Source organism: Prionailurus bengalensis, chromosome D2, assembly GCF_016509475.1.
Source record: "Prionailurus bengalensis isolate Pbe53 chromosome D2, Fcat_Pben_1.1_paternal_pri, whole genome shotgun sequence".
Lineage (NCBI taxonomy): Eukaryota > Metazoa > Chordata > Mammalia > Carnivora > Felidae > Prionailurus > Prionailurus bengalensis.
Window position 1 is genome coordinate 16597478 of NC_057351.1, and position 18167 is coordinate 16615644.

The 18167-nt window shown below is 48.4% G+C and overlaps 1 protein-coding gene across 1 annotated transcript in view; it reads right to left on the bottom strand.

The window, feature by feature from the left end:
* DISC1 (DISC1 scaffold protein) overlaps positions 1-9421 on the bottom strand; it is a gene marked incomplete at its 5' end in the record, with an annotated part of 116432 nt that extends 107011 nt beyond the window's left edge. The window contains 2 exons of the mRNA XM_043596100.1: positions 3042-4033; positions 9328-9421. Coding sequence (XP_043452035.1) covers positions 3042-4033; positions 9328-9421 — 1086 coding nt within the window. The remainder of the gene's footprint in view (positions 1-3041; positions 4034-9327) is intronic.
* Positions 9422-18167: the final 8746 nt, after the last annotated feature.

Sequence of the window (18167 nt, forward strand, 5' to 3'; positions counted from 1 at the left end):
TACAGCCCCCATCCCCCAACCTCCTGGGAGGAGAGAGGGGCTGGAGGTTGAATCAATCCCAAATGGCCAATGATTTAATCAGTGCTGCCTGTGTAGTGAAGCCTCCCTAAAAATCCGAAGGACCGAGTTGGGAGAAATTCCAGGTTGGTAAACAGGTGGACATGCAGGGAGAGTGGTGTGCCTGGAGAGGGCATGAAACCCCATGTCCTTTCCTCACACCTTGCCTTCCTTCTGGTTGTTACTGAGTTATATCCTCCTATAATACATATATGATCTATTAAGTAAACTGCTTCTCTGAGTTCTGCAAGCCACTCTACAAATTAATCGAACCCAAGGAGGGCGTGGTTGTTGGAGCCTCCTATCCATGGCCAGTGGGTCAGAAGCACGGGTGATGCTCTGAACTTAAATGGCATCTGAAGAAGAGGCAGGTGGTCTTGTGAGACTGAGCCCTTAAGCTGTGGGATCTGATACTATCTCTGGATAGGTGCAGTCAGAATTGCGTTGAGTTACAGGACACCCAGCTGGTGTTGGAAAATTGTTGGTAGGGGCAAACACCCCTCCAAGGCTGGAATTGGTCTTCTTACGCCTTAGCCAGTCAATCCAAAAAAGGTGTCAATTAAGTACCTGTGGCCCTCTTAACAAGATTAATTATTCACTAAAAACAAAAATGACCCAAGCAACCTCTAAGGGCCGGAAAGTATGCCAGGCTTCAGGCACCCAAAACTGTCTAAGAGACATGACCTGTGGTTATAGAGCTCATGGCCGAGTGCAGAACTTGGACCCTCAAGCAAATGATTATCAAATGTGATGAATGCTATAAGGGGCACGTCCAGATTGCTACGGGAGCAAAATGGAAGGAGGGATTCATTTGGTCCAGAGGGGGTAGGAAATGTCTCACAAGGAAGTGGCTTTAAACCCACACCAAGGGGATTACAGGATCTTGGCAGATGGAAAAGTGCAGGAAGGTCATTCCAGGCAGAGAGCAAACTGTAAGCAAAGGCCTGAGGCACAGCTTTCCCTGGTGTCTTCAGGAACAGGAAGCAGCACCAGATGGCTGAGCCAGCAGGGGTGAGGCATGGGGGCAGGCTGGAGCAGGTCGGGAAAGGTCTCAATTATCAGGATACGGGACTTGGCTACCATCCCCAGAAGAGCAATGAGCCACCAAAGGTTTCAAGCCAAGGAATAACACTTTCCCACCAGTGTTCCAGAAGATAACTCTGCTGGCCATCCGGAGGACGACCTGGAGAAGAGAGACACAGGAGGAAGGCAAATCTCTTACAAAACCCAGGTTAAAACTAACAAGGATTTGAACCAGGGCAGAGGCCACGGCCGTGAGAGGCAGGTTAGCTGTAGGACTATGAGGGCTGACCAGATGTGCAGAGCGAGGAGGAGGGGGGTGGTGAAAATGCTTGCAGTTTCTCTCAGGAACTGGATGGAGTTAAACTGGATGCAGTTAAATCTGGATGCTGATTTAATTAAAATCAGCAAGGGACGCCTGGGTGGCTTGGTCGGTTAAGCGTCCGACTTCAGCTCAGGTACGATCTCGCGGTTGGTGAGTTGGAGCCCCGCGTCAGGCTCTGTGCTGATGGCTCAGAGCCTGGAGCCTGTTTCGGATTCTGTGTCTCCCTCTCTCTCTGACCCTCCCCCATTCATGCTCTGTCTCTCTCTGTCTCAAAAATAAATAAACGTTAAAAAAAATTTTTAATCAGCAAGTAGGTATCAAGACTGGGGCCCTTTAGAATGGGTTTGGTGGGGAAGACGATGGCATCAGTATTGAACACATCTAACTTGGGATTCTGTGCGTCAGCTGGAAAAGGAGACCTGCGTGCATATCTGGCCTGGCTTCGCGGTCCACCGGAGTTATAAATCAGATGGCTAGGCTGAGGTCCTTGAGGGCTACAACGGGACAAACAGGGACAGGGCCAGGAACATCAGGTCATAGGTAAAGAACTGAAAGTAAATGAGGTGCAGGGCACCTGGGTGGCTTAGTCGGTTAACAGTCCAATTTCTGCTCAGGTCACAATCTCACAGTTCTTGAGTTCAAGCTCCACGTCGGACTCTCTGTTGCCAGCACGGAGCCTGCTTCGGATCCTCTCTCCCTTTCTCTCTCTCTGCCCCTCCCCTGCTCTCTCGCTCTCTCTCTCAAAAATAAATACATAAACATTTAAAAAAAAAGAAAAAGAAAAGTAATTGAGGTGCGATTGCCAGAAATGAGTATGACCTTCACACTTTCAGGTATTTCTACCAAATGCCTGATGAGTGGGCCCTCACTTCCTTACGTACATGTACAAATGAATGCACATGTACATATGCACACGTGTGCACACATCACACACACACACCCCCCAGGAGGAAAACACAGCCTTTCAGCAGGAGGAGCCGCACAGCCCAGTGAGTCAGCCTGGGTCTCTCCAGGATCTTTCGGGAGTAGAACAACCCTCTGTACACACTTGTAGGACAACTGGGTGAACAGAACCGTCCTACCGCCAGGGCTTGCGTGCATACAGCCCGTCCTAGTTTCCAAAGCCCTGACATTCTCACCGCAGCCACAGAACACTCCTGTGCAGCGTCACCATCTCTAAATAAGGAAACTGAGAGCCCAAGAGATGTAATGACCAGGAGCGAGGTCTCCTGACTATGGCAGGCGGTTCCCACCGGGGCAGGATGGAATACAGTGAGTACAGTAAATGCAAACGATGCCCGGCATCTTCCCCCAACATGGGGCATCGCTGTCTTTATGCCGCTCCCCCCACACACACACCAGCCAGTTCCAGCTCCCCAACCCCCCGGGGTCCCTGTTTCAAAGCAGAGCTGGGCAGAGCTAACCACACATCCGTCAGGCCAGGAATTGCAGAGGAACGTACAGCCCAAGAGAGAGCGAATCTGAGCATCCGCGTGACAGAGAAGATGAGAACGAGAACAGATTTGTGTTCAAACTGAAAGAGAAGAAACAGGAGTGCAGCAACATCTTTTTGCAGCCAGTTACCAAAGGGGTCCAGGCTTGTGACAATCACGGGCCCCAGTGGCCAGAAGACACCAACCTCCAGCTGCCTCTGGTCACTCAGCAGGCAGTCCAGCAGCACAGGCTCGCACCTCCTGAGTAGTGTTTCCCAACGGGGAGCATCCCCCACGCCTCTGCCCTCTGACCACGAGGGGACCAGGGGACAGGAGGAGGCAGTGTCCACGTCCGGTAAAGAACGCGTCTCACACTCCAGCCGGGGGCTGCCTGCTGCCATCTGGGCAGGGTCGGCCAGGCTCTGAGCAGCCTTGACGTTGAAGTGGGGAGAGAGAAGTCGAGGGTGTGCGTGGGGCCTGTCCAAGCTGGCGTCCTTGGCTTCCGTCTCCACGGGGCTCTGACAAGGGGCCTCAGCATCTCTGGACGGCGGGCAGCCTTCCGCTTCCCCACGTTCCCCAGCAGAGCTGAGCGAGAGCTGTATGAAGCTAAAGCTGGAGGTGAAGCCATCCTGAGAGCCGGCCGGGGCAGAGGGGACCCTGGGGCCACTTTCAAGGTTGCACCTGCTGCCATTCCCCTCCTCTGAGGACAGACAGCCTTTTGTCCAGGTGCCCTTTGCTCTTTCACCGCCGGCAGCTTCCCGGCCAGGGCCTGGGGCCTCAGAACTGTCCATGGGTGGGAGCGCCCCCTGCCACCCAGTGTCCCCAGGGCCACACGACGTGGTGAGCCTGGCAGGTAGTTTGGTGTCAGCTCTGAGCTGAATCCCAAAGAGCCCCGAGGGTCCCCTCACAGCGGTCAGAGCCAGGCCTGGGTGGCCCACAATGGTCAGAGACGAGGCTGCTGGGCTCCCAACAGAGGGGCCTCGCCACTGGCCTCCAAGTTCAAGGCCACAGTGTCTGGCCCTGGACTCAGACTGGAGGGACTCCTCCCCGCACACCGCTCCCTGGGCCTGTAACGGAGTGGCCACTGCTGGGTAGAGAAACCCGATCTGGGGCCCAGCTGTGCCTCTCATGTAGCCTGGCCTCCGTGCCAGCCGCCTCCTCCGAAAAGACGCTGCAGGTGGTAAGCAATCCCGGCTGCCTGGGAGGAAGAGAGAAAACAGCACCATAAACATGCAAATCTCACTGGCTCAGCTGGAACTGCATTTGGAGAGCATCCTAGGTTTAGAGGTCACCGCTCTGTGCATCTGTCAAAGAAGATGCTGGCTCAGTGGTCACGGGGCCAACCCGGGACGAAAATTCTGATGATTCCCTCCAAGTGCTTGCCTCGAACGTGCAGAAGCAACACAGCATCTCAGCTCTTCTGTTTGGCAGAGCAGCTGGCGTTGCTTTGAGTTATGCCAGCACGTCAGCAGGCCCAGTGGAGACACAACCTCAGCGGCTCCTTCAGAACCCCTCCGGCATCTTGCCTGTTGGGCTTTTAGGTACATCAGCACTTTTATCCCAGAGTGGGCCTGGAAAGCAAGCGATTGGAAAGCAAATGCCAGCACACTCCTCAAAGTGAGATCCGATCACTTATTCTAGCTACTTATTGAACATTATGTGAGTTTTCACTATCTGAGTTGTCCATGTCCCCCGTGACTCTGGACCATGGAGAGCCAGCTGGGACACAGCTTATCCCCATCAGTTCCTCTCATACAGTGGATCACAGGAGGCCCTGCCTGACATGCTCTACAAACCAGCTCTGCAAAAGGAACAGAAACGGTAAAAAATGCTAACACCTCACAGGCGGGATCGTAGAGCAGCTGAGAACATAGACTCAGGCACCTCACTGCCTGGCTCAAAACCTGGATGTGCCTTTGCTGGCTGTGACCTTCCACAAGTTACTTAACCTCTCTGTGCCTCAGTTGGCTTATCAGGAAAATGGAGATATTAATAGTACCTGTCTCATCACAGGGTGGTTTGTGAGCATTTAACTAAATGAGTTACTATGTCGAGACAGCCTAGAACAGCGCTTGCCACTGGTAGTAAGTATGATAAAGGGCTACTTATTATTTTTACATTGCATAGGATGTTGTTACTCATAATAAGTACATCATCCACATTCATTTCACTTGCTCCCTACCAAAATCCTGTGAATCAACCAAACCAGGAATTATAACTTTCTTTTTACAGTTAAGCACACTGACACATGGAGAAATGGATATTCCAGAAACTTCTGCAAGTGACTGAGTGGCCAATGTCAAAGTCTCCCGATTCTCCAGGCCCACACGGTGCTGTCATCGGGCTCTCTGCCACAGCATGAATAAGATGAGATGGAAAGCATACAGGTAACACCAGGCAGTACTTGAGCACGGTTGTAGGTATACTACAGTCTGTGGTGAGGTGAAACACAGCTTCACACCAGGCCCACGCATCCTGCTCTGCCCCCAGAGCATGGACAGGTCCAGGATCTTTGTCATGGTAAACGGAAAGTGCTAGGCATTTAGGCTCTCCCTGTGTTATGATTGTGGCACACACCAGTCTTTGGAATGGGTGTCAGTGATAATCCCTAGGGACATGAGCGCAATGACCCATGGGCCACCTGTTCCCTGAATTTGAGCATCAAAGGACAAGAGAGCCCAAGACATGTTCAGCCAGTGTCTTCTCTTGCCAACCGGGCGTGCCAACTGCCTGGTCCAGGGGAAGGGCTAATACCACCCGTGTCCATAGGATTCTGGAAGCTGGCAGTGAAGGGAGGAATGTAAGGGCTATGAGGGTGGGAGAGGAAGTCAGGGTAAAGGAAGGAAGTATGTAACATACAACCCTAGGAACGTGATACCATTTTCATTTTATAAATAATAAAATTAAAGCTCAGAATTTTAATTTGCCCCAGAACTCCCAGATCATAGCTTACCAAAGCCTGTTTTGCTCATTATGAGACAATAAACCAGCACAATGCCCTGCATTTAAGTTGCTTGATAAAAGGCGAATGAATTAATGGATGCATGGATGAAGGGAGGGAGGGATGCATGAACGAAGGCCTATCTGGTTCTAAAACACATGCTCTTCCTATAACCTTTGCCTCCAAGTATATCACTTAGGATGAGAACTTGAAATGACAGGAAGTCAGAAGAAAGATTGACTTTCTTTTTCTTGACAGAGGACATGCAAAGTTGGAATCAGTAGAAATGGACATGATGAAAATGTACAGAAAATGTTTAGAAGGAATCATTAATAGGCCAAATTGGACCACCCATTCTGATGGTTACTATCAAAAAAAAAAAGAAAGAAAGAAAGAAAAAAGAAAAAGAAAAAGAAAAAGAAAGAACACCAACAGGGATTAAGGAGGGCACTTGTGATGAGCACTGGGTCATGTATGGAAGTATTAAATCACTATATTGTATACCTGAGACTAATATTACACTGTAGGTTAACTAACTGGAATTTAAATTAAAACTTAAAAAAAATTACGACTTTGAAAATGATTTTTAAAAATCAGAAAATAACAAATGTTGATTAGAATGTAGAAAAACTGCACCTAGCGTGTGCTGTTGGTGGGAATGTAAAATGTTTTCAGTGCAGCTGAAAATAACATGGCAGTTCCTCAAAAAGTTAAAAATAGAATTACTACATGGTCCAGAAATTCCACTTCTCATTATCTGTCCACAAGAATTGAAAGCAGAGTCGCAAAGAGATATCTGTACAGCCATGTTCGTAGCAGCATGGTTCACAACAGCCAAAGGTAGAAGCAACCTAAGTATTGACGAATGCACAAACAAAATGTGGTCAATTCATACAATGGAATAGTATTCAGCCTTAAAAAGGGAAGAAGTTCTGACACAGGCTATACAACTTGGATGAACCTTGAGGCCATCATGCTAAATGAAATAAGCCAGTCACAAAAGGACAAATACTAAATACTGCATTTACATACATATATACATTTATATACGGTGTCTAGAGCAGTCAAATTCCCAGAGATAGAGAGTAGAATGGTGGTGGCCAGGGGCTGGGGAAGAGGGAGTTGGTGTTTCCTGGGGACAGAGTTTCAGTCTGGAAGACAAAAAAGTTCTAGAGGCAGATGGGGCTATAGTTGCCCAACAATGTGAATGCCATTGAATTATACACTTAATAAAAATGGCTAAGCGGGTAGGGGCGCCTGGGTAGCTCAGTTGGTTAAGCCTCTGACTTCAGCTCAGGTCATGATCTCATGGTTTGTGAGTTCAAGCCCCATGTCAGGCTCTCTGCTGTCAAGGTGGAGCCTACTTCAGATCCTCTGTCCCCTTCTCTCTCTGCTCATGCTCCCCAGCTCATGCTCTTTCTCTCTCTCTCTCTCTCTCTCTCTCTCTCTCTCAAAAATAAACATTTTTAAAAAATGGCTAAGAGGGTAAATTTTATGTTGTATGTATTTATCCCAATTAAAATTTTTTTAAATGTTTAAAGAGGTCAAATTGGATCACCATGCTATGTGGCCCAAAGGGCCTCCCATTCTCTCCCTCAGGGGTGTCACCATCTGAGGATGTCCCCTGCATGTTAGGGCCCCAATCACAAGAAGAAGAGGATTCATGGGGCCGTGGGAGCTCAGGAGGGAGCAGGGGTTGGCTAAAAAGAGGGGCTAACTCTCATATGCCCATACAGTGAATCCCAAAGGCAGTAGGGAGAACACTGAATTCTGGCTCCAATTACCAACAGAAAACAACTCAGCAATTTCTTACCTTGAGAAAGGAGTCCTGTGATACCTATATTGTCTTCTGGTTTAAAAAGACTTTTAACTATTTTTTTTTTAATGCAAGGTAATTGTCTCCCAGATAACCCTTCTAAAGTCGAAACAGCGATGCCAAGGGGAAAATAATTTCTTTGAAATGTCATTTCTTTTACAGCTAGATGAGCCTTTTCTAAAGCTACTCAACCGAGGGTTCTGAAATCCCCCTAAGCCAGGTTACAGATGCTGCACAAAGCAGCTACCGGATGGGAACCCACGTTCCTACTGGGTTCTGGTGAGATGTCAGGGGGCCACCGTGCTGCATGAACAACAAGCCAAGAAGACCAGACATGAGAAAAATGCTCACCAAATGTGGGTATGAGAGAGGAGGGCCTGGTATGTGGATGGCCCAGCTCCTGCACCCACCGGACCACTCATACATCCCATCTCCCAGCGTGGGCCTTCTCAGAGGGCAGCCCAAGAGGCAGGGACCACCACATTCTATGAACCCTAACCCTCAGGAGAGCCGGATCTGGAGGGCACTTCTGGAATAAGCTAGAAGGATTAGAAGAAACCCACATTGGGCAGATGGCAGCTCTGAAACTTCTAGAAAAGACCCCCAGTTCCCTGTATGCGAAGTCCCCTTTTTCTACTTTTTTTTTTTTCAATTTTTATTTTTTGAAGAAATGTATGATGTCCCCTCTGGCGAGAAATCAATGATTACCATATATCCAGGCTGAGATACTACATCTTAGATTTGTTCAAACCCAAGCCATCCATCATGCCCTGCCTGCAGTTAAGGAAGGGTTGTGACACATTCAGACCTTGGAGGACAACATTCGTTCCCAACACCTAACTTCAGGGTGGAGCGGGCAGGAAGTAAAACACGGTAAGGTGCAGGGAGGCCCGAAGTGCACTCAGGCTTTGAGAGCTGGCCAGGGAAACTAGCTGTGCCTTCTGTTCTTTCACCCAGAGATGGCTGCATTCTGCCCGTCTGGCCCTGGACAGGCTGAGGAGGGAGAGGTGCCTCACGTGGCCTTCTCCGTCCCTCACAGCCTCCCACTCCATAGTAGACGCTGGGGGGAGGAACACAGACCTGCTGGTCCCTGGTTGTGCAGAACCCCCAACTCCACCCCACCTCCAGCCCAGTAAGCTCTGGGATTGGAAGCAAGTGAAAGACAAGAGCTTAGAATAGACCCAGGTGTCAGAAGGCCTCTACACACAGTCCAAATAAGGTGTCTGGAAACATGAGCTTATCTAACTTACGGGGAAAACTGGGGGAAACCTAGGTTAGTCAACCAGTCAGATCAGAGAGAATCCTATCTACCTGTCTCTAGTGCTTTCCTTCTTCCGGACAAATCCTTCCCACCCTTCAGCTTCCAACGCCCTTCCCCATCAGCTCCCTTGTCCTGATCACCCAGTTCACAGGGCTTCAACAACGGTCCACATCACTCCTGCCCCTCTACTAACTAACACCCAGCACTGCTTGCTATTTACTTCAGTGTATATAAACCGTTCCCCTCTTATGCTCTATATAAGCTTCCTGATACCCTTACAATTCCCTAAAAATCCTAGTATACAGAGAAGGCATTCCAATACACATTGGCCAGATAATATTTATTTTTAAATAGGAAATCTAAAATATGTAATTTAAGAAAACACGATACATGTGAATTTACTTGGAAGAACTTAAAACCAAGACCCAAAGTTCAAATCTACATGAAGTGCCCATGTGGGCTTGGGTGACTCACCAATGATTTGATGATCCCAGGGCCTTGTGGGGAAAGTATGTCTGTCTCCCGAAGAAGAAATATGGGCACTCGGGGCCACTGCTGAGAACGCAGAGAATAGTTAGAGAAGAATAGACACATAAGACTTTACAAAACACGACTTGGATAGAAATGTACAGTGTGGAAGCATAAATGAATGTATTCTTCTCGTGGAAAGAATTTTAATCCTATTTGTCATGGCTGAGGCCGAAGTCTTTTCTAAAACATTCAGGTTAACCAAAGATTCTGAATCGTAAAGAAACCACACATCCCTGTGGATTAGCTTGTTTTCAAAGAATCAGAATCCAATCATATACACACTAAAACACAAACACTCTGCTGAGCACGAGTTCATCTTTCTTCGATAGTTCAGAGAGCACTTGAGCATTTGGAAGTGGCTTCGGGTTGTTGTGAGAAGCTTCTAGCAAGCAGGGCGAGTCCTAGTGTGGAATAAATCAACATTTATGGCGCTTCCATTTTAACTGTGCAATCCGTTTTAATACAACAATTCCTTATTGAACGCTAGATTCTGTGTGGGATGCGGACGTGAGCAAGACGGCACCCCCGCCCCCAGCTGTTGGTGACCTAACAGCTTGCAAGGGATGTAAGCCATGTCCCAGGACGGGATGTTATGCTTCCATCACGGAAGAGGGAGAACTCAATCTGACATTAGATGAATGGGGTAATCTAGTTGGCTTTGTTGGTTTACCTCACAGTTCTTTGCCCTTCAGCAGAGACTCTATGAACTCCAGAATACTCCTGAATTCGTGTCACCCCAAACAAACATCTCTTGGGACTGGCGAGAAGAAGGGTGATTTAGAGGCCTCTGGGACACAGGGCAACTCTAAGGAGCAGGTCTGTGCTGTGGTCTGAGACCTTCTTCCTCCCACCTCCCTTGCAGCTCCCCTGCCTGCTCCTGCTCCCCTCCTTTAAAAAAAAAAAAGTGTGTTTATTTTGAGAGAGCGCATGAGCAGAGGAGGGGCAGAGAGAGAGGAGGAGAGAATCCCAAGCAGGCTCGCACTGTCAGTGCAGAGCCCAACGTGGGGCTCGAACCTGCAAACCGTGAGATCATGACCTGAGTGGAAATCAAGAGTCAGACACTTGGGGCACCTGGGTGGCTCAGTGGGTTAAGCGTCAGACTTCAGCTCAGGTCATGATCTTGGGGTCTGTGCGTTCAAGTCCCATGTCCAGCTCTGTGCTGACAGCTCAGAGCCTGGAGCCTGCTTTGGATTCTGTGTCTCCCTCTCTCTCCGCCCCTCCCCACTCATGCTCTGTTTCTCTCTATCTCTCAAAAATAAGTAAACATTTAAAACAAAAAAATTTTTAAAGAGTCAGATGCTTAGCCAACTGGGCTACCCAGGCGCTCCTCCCCTCCTTTACCCTGCACAGACGGGCAGCTCCCTCACCCAACCTCCTGCATGTCTCACTCTGTCTTGATGTCCACCTCTCAGAGAACCCAAACCCCACCCTAGAGAAAGCACAGCACGCAGGCACACATGGCCCTGTCTGCTTGTGGTTTGCCATCTTTGGGGGAGCAGAGAGAGGAATCAAACATGCACACAGGTAGGTCTGGCGGCGGGGGGATGGACAGGTCCATGGTGCTGAGCCATGGTGCTGAATGGGGCACCTGGCTTCGTCTGGCAGGGTCTCTGAGTGACATCTGGCTGAGCTTGACAGATGAGCAAGAGGTGTAGAGGTCACGAGGGACACTGCGGGGAAGAGCCAGAGAGGAAGGAACAAGGCCAGCTGGTGGCGTGGTGTGGAGGACGCTGCTGATGGGCAGGGGCGGGACAGGGCTGGACGCCGCTGTGTGTCCTGGCCACATCCAGCCTGGGCTTTTGCCTGGAGAGGGATGGACGGTCTTTGAACGACCTGAAGCAGGGGAGGGGCATGATCAGATCTGCACGTTTTGACAGATCACTCTGTGGAGAAGGGACCACACGGAAGCGAGAGAGGCCACCAGGAGAACAGTTAGAGGACACCACACAGGAATGCCTGGGTGGCTGAGTCAGTTAAGCAACCAAATCTTGGTTTGGGCTCAGGTCATGACCTTGAGGTTTGTGAGTTCGAGCCCCAAGTCAGGCTCTGTGCTGTCAGCACAGTCTCCCACCCTCCACCCCCCCCCCTTCCCCAACCAGTGTGTAGACACACAAACGATCGGGGGCCAAGCGAGTGCTCTTGTCAATGAATTCTCCCAGCAAAGTTATCACCACAGGCTTGGTGACACGTTGTTCTTCACAAGCTGACACTCTCCATCCCTTTGAAAGACAGATTGTTTTCCTAGATGGGATTGTTCACCAGCTGCTCGTGGTGAGCACAGCCACTTCACCGTGATCTAGCATTTCCATAATCTTCAAAGCCACACGCACTGCGGGTACAGACAGGTCTGCAGGGCACGGCCCTCGCAGCCAGCCGCTGGGAGTTTGTGACAGCAAGGCTCTGTCTGGTTTCCTATCGGCCTCGTGGTCACCCAGATGCCAGCGTTTGGACTCCCAAGCTGCAGACATCACTTCCTATAACAGCCTCACAGTCAAAAGGGACAGGTTCCACCCAGAATTGTGGCGTAACTGGCAAGAATGTCAGCCCTGACTGAGTCAAGGAAACTGACAAGATGGCACTGCCTGGAACACAGGAGACAGGTATGTGCTACAAGTACGAAAATGAGCAGAAGAATGATAGACACAGCACAAGCTGGCTGGGGGAGGGCACATGATTCGCGAGGGACTTCAAGGGTAACGTTCCATCGCTCAAGCGGGTGGTAGTCACGTGGGCGCCGACAATATATGCAACCTACGAATAACAGAATTTTTATAACTGTGAGGTAGTCTGTAATGCGTTTTCAGTGCCACAGTCCCTGCCCTCAAGGGGCTCACAGCTCGGTGGACAAGGCAGAAACGTCAACAAGCAGATGCAGAATGGGCCAGAAGCAATCCTACCACAGGAGGGAGGGAAGGGCCTCGTGGAGGAGCTGACCCTGCAGCTGAACTGAAAGACTGAGGCTATGGAGGCCATAAAGGAGGTGAGGTCACCGTCAGTGGAGGGAAGGAATGGAGGTAACAGCTCAAAGAAGTTCAAAATGTCTGGGGCCCAGGCAGGCGTGGCCCCTGTGGAGAAGGAGGCAGACAGCAGGCTGTGAGGAGCCCAGGTGGCAGACAGGTGGGGCTGGACCCCAAGGCAGGGCCCTGTGCTGGAGAGAAGAGAGGGGAAGCACAGTTGGCTGGTGGAAATCCATCAGAGCCCGTGATGCCACCTAAGGAAGAATTCTGGAAAAAGAGGAAGCTGGGGGAAAGAAGTGACTGGAAATGACTGAGGGTAACCATGGGGGCTCCAGGACGTGTGGGCTGTGGGATATCGGTCTTGCCACGTGCAGCCCGATGCGTCTGGCACCATTCTTGGTGTGTGGACACTAGTCACCTCTTGTCCTCAGTTTTAGCTCTCCAGTGGAAACACTGAATGGTCCCCAAACTTGGCTGCCCAGCAGAGTCACTGGGGTATCCTTCCAAAATTCCAAAGTCCCAAGCTGATGAAATCACAATGTTGAGGCATGAGACTCAGTGCCCCCAGTGGGATTCCAGTGGGAAACCAGGCCTGGGAACCTCTGCTCTAGGAGAAAGTCCTATTTAACATCCTGGTGTGCTCAGAATCCAAGTGCGTCATAAACAACGTTCGCCACACCACAGAGAATGTTGCTTTGCAGAATCTTCTCTTTCCCTTCAACTTTTTTTTTCTTGAAATGTGGCTGTTAGCTGTGAGCCTCTACACGTGGACAAAGTGTGGCTTGAAGTTAAAATATGTCCCCATACATCTGTTCTAAATCTTCTAGCCTGGATAAGGCTCCCACTTTCAGTCAAACAGTGGGAGTCCTGGGCCCCACAACATGCTCTCCCACAAGGAAGGGGCCAGGAGGCAAGCAGCTGCTGTGAGCAGTCTCACTTTCCTAAGGTGCAGGGAGGGGAACGGGGGCCAAACAGCAGGTCAACATTCAGCCCACTCTGGAGTGTAAGGGCCAAAACCCACGCATGCGACATGCAGTGTGGATTCTGGACTAGATCCTGCAACAAAGAAAGGATATTGGTGGAAAATCTGATTTAGATCTGTAGTTTAGTTCGCTGTACCAGTGTCCATTTCTGAGATGTAATAACTGTGCCATGATTATACAAGCTGTTAGCGTTAGGGGAAACTGAGGAAAAAGAACCCTGTCATGTCTTTGCAACTCTTCTATAAATCTGTAAGTATTCCAAAATAAAAAAAAAAACTTATTTAAAAAACAGGTACACATGTGTGCACATACGGTTTATGGACCTGTACCTTGCACTAGGAAAGGTTATGGACTCTGGAGACAGACTGCTGGAGTTTAAAATGTAGCTCTCCCAGTTCTCGGTGAATGCTGTTCACCAGCCTCTCTGCTTGCATTGTCTTGTTCCTTAAAGGGGGCTCTAGTTCATGGAATTGCTGGAGAGATAGATAAGATTATGAACTTCACTGCCCTATACCATGCCTGGCACAGAGTAACCATTCAAAAGCTGTTTTTATTTTCAATTCAGGAATAAAGGCAAGAATATCATCCTGAAGCAAAGACACCTGGACATGGGCACCTGGAGGCAGAGTTCAAGGCAAATCTAAAGCAAAGCAGCCTCAGGCCTGACTCTAAGCCTTTTTCTGTACTGTTAGTAGACTCCTAGAGGCCAATAGCGATCTGTTCTTTCTCTGTCTCTTTCTGTGTGTGTGTCTCTCTCTCTGTCCTTCCCTGTCTCTCTGTCTTTCTCTTTCTCTTCTCTCTCTGTCTCTCTCCCTCTCTCATGCACACGCGCGCGCACACACACACACACACACACACACACACACACACACCATCCAGCACAAAGTCACAACCTATACTCTCTTGCCGACCAATACCTTCCTACCTCTCTGATCCACTTTTCTGTGTTCTGTTTTCTTTTCTTTCTATGCCTGGATTTACTTCCTCCAGCTGAAGCAAGTAGTTGAGGAATTTAGCAGCAAGAGATTCACAGACCACGTGAAAGCATTTGCTCTGAAGTCACTGAACAACCTCTCTCCACAGTGCTATTAATTCTTATAAACGATTGTCTTTTTCTTTTCATGTAAAGTGCTACTCAAAACTCTGATCGCCATCTGAACCCCCCTCAAGAGTGCTGCTAGCTACAGATGGGTGTCTCTAATGAATTTTTTAACTGCTGCCCTAATAAAATATGGATGAACCAGAAGGAGCCCTCTTTGTAGCTGTTATTTCAAAACAACCAAACAACTTAAGTTCCTGCTCTTAGTCGTGCAGCAAAGAGTTGCAAGCTCTCACATGCACCCTAGCAAAAGATCGCTTTTTTTCATGCTAGTCCATCTGCAAAGTTCACAGTTACCTTTTTAATGCCATATTTTATGCATGGGGCTTATTTTCATGGCTTTCTAAATGCCCCGCTTTGTGTGCCAAATTTGCGATATGTTTATTAAAAAATGATCCCAAATTGTCAGCACTTTGCACATAAGTAGTGCCCTGGAGACTGGAGCATCTTTCAAGGAAGTCCCTACTTGGCACTAAATTTTTATAATACTCAGAATTTAAGCCCACATCAAAGGTTTGTGCCACTCTAAATGCCTGACCTTAAAAATGATACAATTATAGCATTGCAAATGTACTGCTCAATGGCCCTATTAGAAAACAGGAGGAAATTCGGTATTTTTTTCCCCACACTTCACTATGGAAATTTGGCGCACTGGTCCGAGGGAATAAGAGATCAGCATTATACAACTCCTGTGGCATAAAGATCTGGACTCCATATGCATGCGGCTAGGTGCTGAGGGGGACCTGTATCTCAACCTGGGTCTGAGATGTAAGGAAATATATTTTAATAGAATATGATTGCCTTTTGTCTACACTTGAGGATTCCTCTTTTATAAAACTTCTCTAGTCTCACTTCATATTGAGATGCTATATATAGCATCCAGGTTTTAAGAGGCCATGACTACATCCAGAAAGCTCAAATCTCTCTGACTCATTCAAATCCAAATGACATTTGGAGTTGATGATAACGAGGCAGGGGTGGACTGGAGGTAACCTTCATGCTACCCACCAATGAAGGGTTTGTCTAAACAGTAATACTTTAACACTAATTCGGAAGATGACACTGGGGAATACTTAGGATATTTAAGAGAACAAACTTTTTTCAAGTATCCATTTACATCTCACAGTGCAAATTAATTATAAAGAATTCCTGTCTCTTCTTGCCTTTAGAGTGCCTCGTGACTGTGGAATGATCTCGAACAAAGCAATACATTTTACCACTAAGAATAAGCCCCCGCAGATGCTTTGATGCTCAAGTGTCTGAAGCACGCTTTGGTTACAGCAATATGTTTCCACACTGTGGAAAGCGACTAATCACCCTCACTAAACTCCTTTTGAAAGCTTTTGTTCCCAAAGTGGCATATTTTATGATTTTTAAATTATTAAAATGAGATGCTCCCGTCTCCACCAGTCACTCCTCTCAGATAGATACCACATGTGCACTCAGATCAGGGCCATCTGCCAGAGGAGGCAAAGAGCCCGAGGCGCTGGCCGCTCCCCTGAGGGCTAGGATTCGCCTGTGGTGAGGACACAGCCGCGGGTAGCACAGCCGGGCACACCGCCAGACAGCAAGCAGGGGAAGTCACGCCCGCAATCCGAGGCCGTGCTCCCCAGCAGGTGGGTGTGCGTCAGTGACGGATGGTTGCCCCACTGGGCACACACTCACCGGTAAGCTGCGACAGTGCCCAGCTCTGTGAGCTCAAGTCACCCATGCGACCTGGTGTCCACCATCAACTATCCACCAGAAGACAAGCTACTGCCGAACATCCCCGAGGTGACGTGAATGATGTTCTCAAGAGCGTTCTGAAGTTAGACTGCCCCTCTTTGGCTCGTCCAAGGTCGCCTTCCCCGAGTCTCAGCTTTCTCATCTGGAAATGTTACTCGACCCTGCGCTCTGAGCCACGTGTCCACACCACCTTCTCTCAGCATAGCCGCAATCTCACACCTGCTGGCATCGACCAGGACAGTGGAGCAAACATCTTCACGTCACGAAGCTGCCTGCCTGCCACACAGGACAGTGAGGCACCCTTCCTCACTGGTCCTCGCCGCCCTTCCCAGGCGAAGCAGGGCAGAAACAACAAGTTCTTACTCTCTGCCTTCCTGTTTACGGCTCCATCCCGATCAGCCCTCTCCGGTAGTGCTCTTTCTTCAGATAAGACCGGTGCCATGGTTCAGATGTCAGTTTTCCTATTTACAATCTCACTGCAGCCCTGCCTGGAGATCACAGCAAAGTCACCCGGGAGCGTAGGACATTTACAGACAAGCCCTGAGTTACCTCTGTAAATGACTAATTTCATCCGTTATGCATGAGGTTTACCGGTTTAATATTCAGAGAGAGGGTCTGATAGCACAAGGAAGGACTGGATCTTGCCTCTGTCAGTTCCCATCTGAGTGATGCTGAGCAAGTCACTTAGCATGTGGAGCCTCAGTGCACTCGGGTGTAAAACGGGCATAACCTGCACACCTTGAAGGACCGCTCTGAGGACACAACAAAATCACCAACGTGAATTGGCAAAAGCCATCATAGCTTGTGGCAAGTGGCAACACATGCTCGATAAGTTTTAGTCTCTTTCCCCAAGTTCTTCCCAGCATCTAAAGTCACTGCTGAATGCTTATAACATCTCAGAATTTTCGTGGACAGTCTTTAAAAGAACTGTTCATTTTCTCCCTTGTCTTCCTTCGTGTACATGAGGTTTTTGGGGGTGGAGGTGGGGAGTGGAATCTGTTCTTCAACAGTCTGCTTCAGAGTTAGTTTTGTTTGGGGTATTTTTTTTGTCTCACCTTCTTAGGAGGGTAGAAAGAGAAAATAAGTGGGTGAGCGTTAAGGCATAAAAGTCCACGGAAAAAAGGTCCAAACTATCAGAAAAATATCAGACAACCTTTAAGCAATCTCTGACAAGTAAAAGAAACTTAGTAAAATTTTAGTAGATCTATATTTTCCCCTAGAGCTACAGAAATCCTCTGCATGTACATTCCTTGACCAAGAACTGCTTTAAAAACCTCCTCATTTTCCTTAGGGGAGCAGTTAAGGCAAAGAGTGACATTTCACACACTCTAAACACTCAAAATCAGGGTTTTTTCCCTTCTCTCTCTTCATTTACCTTTTCAGTATTTGGGCTATTTTTCTCACCCTGAAGCAACATCCAAAGGCCTATTTCTTTTTTAAAAAAAAAAGGTTTTTAATAGCTAACACAAACTAGATATGTCTGTTTTTCTCTAGAATGGGCTTTAAAACTTGAGTTAGCTCCCGCTAAGGGAATAGAGCTTCCTTTGCACACAGCCTATTTTGAAATAAATGAGGCAATTCTGGGTAATAAATTGGCTTTAATTCACTGATACCGAAGGAAGGTGAAAACGAGATTGGGAAATTGCTGTGGTCGTCTTGGACGAACCCGGGAGGATAGGAGACATGTCAACAAACTGGAGACACACAAACACCCTCCCGTGTTCCAAAAGGGGAAACAGGTCATTCCTGCAGACTGAAGTCCAGTGATGGCAAACCAATGAGCATGACACAGACACCTGGTAAGTTTCCGAAGATTCATAAAAAGGTATTTTGTGAGTGCTTACAAACGAAAAGGGCCTACATGGGCTTACTGAAAATAAATCACGCCAAACTGACTGTATTTTATCTCAACGGGAAATAAGAAAGGGGAAAAGACCATAGCATTTAGTGAGAACTCTACTATACGTCAGGAATCATAAGTCAGAAGAAAAGCGTAGACATAAATATCTGGACTTGACC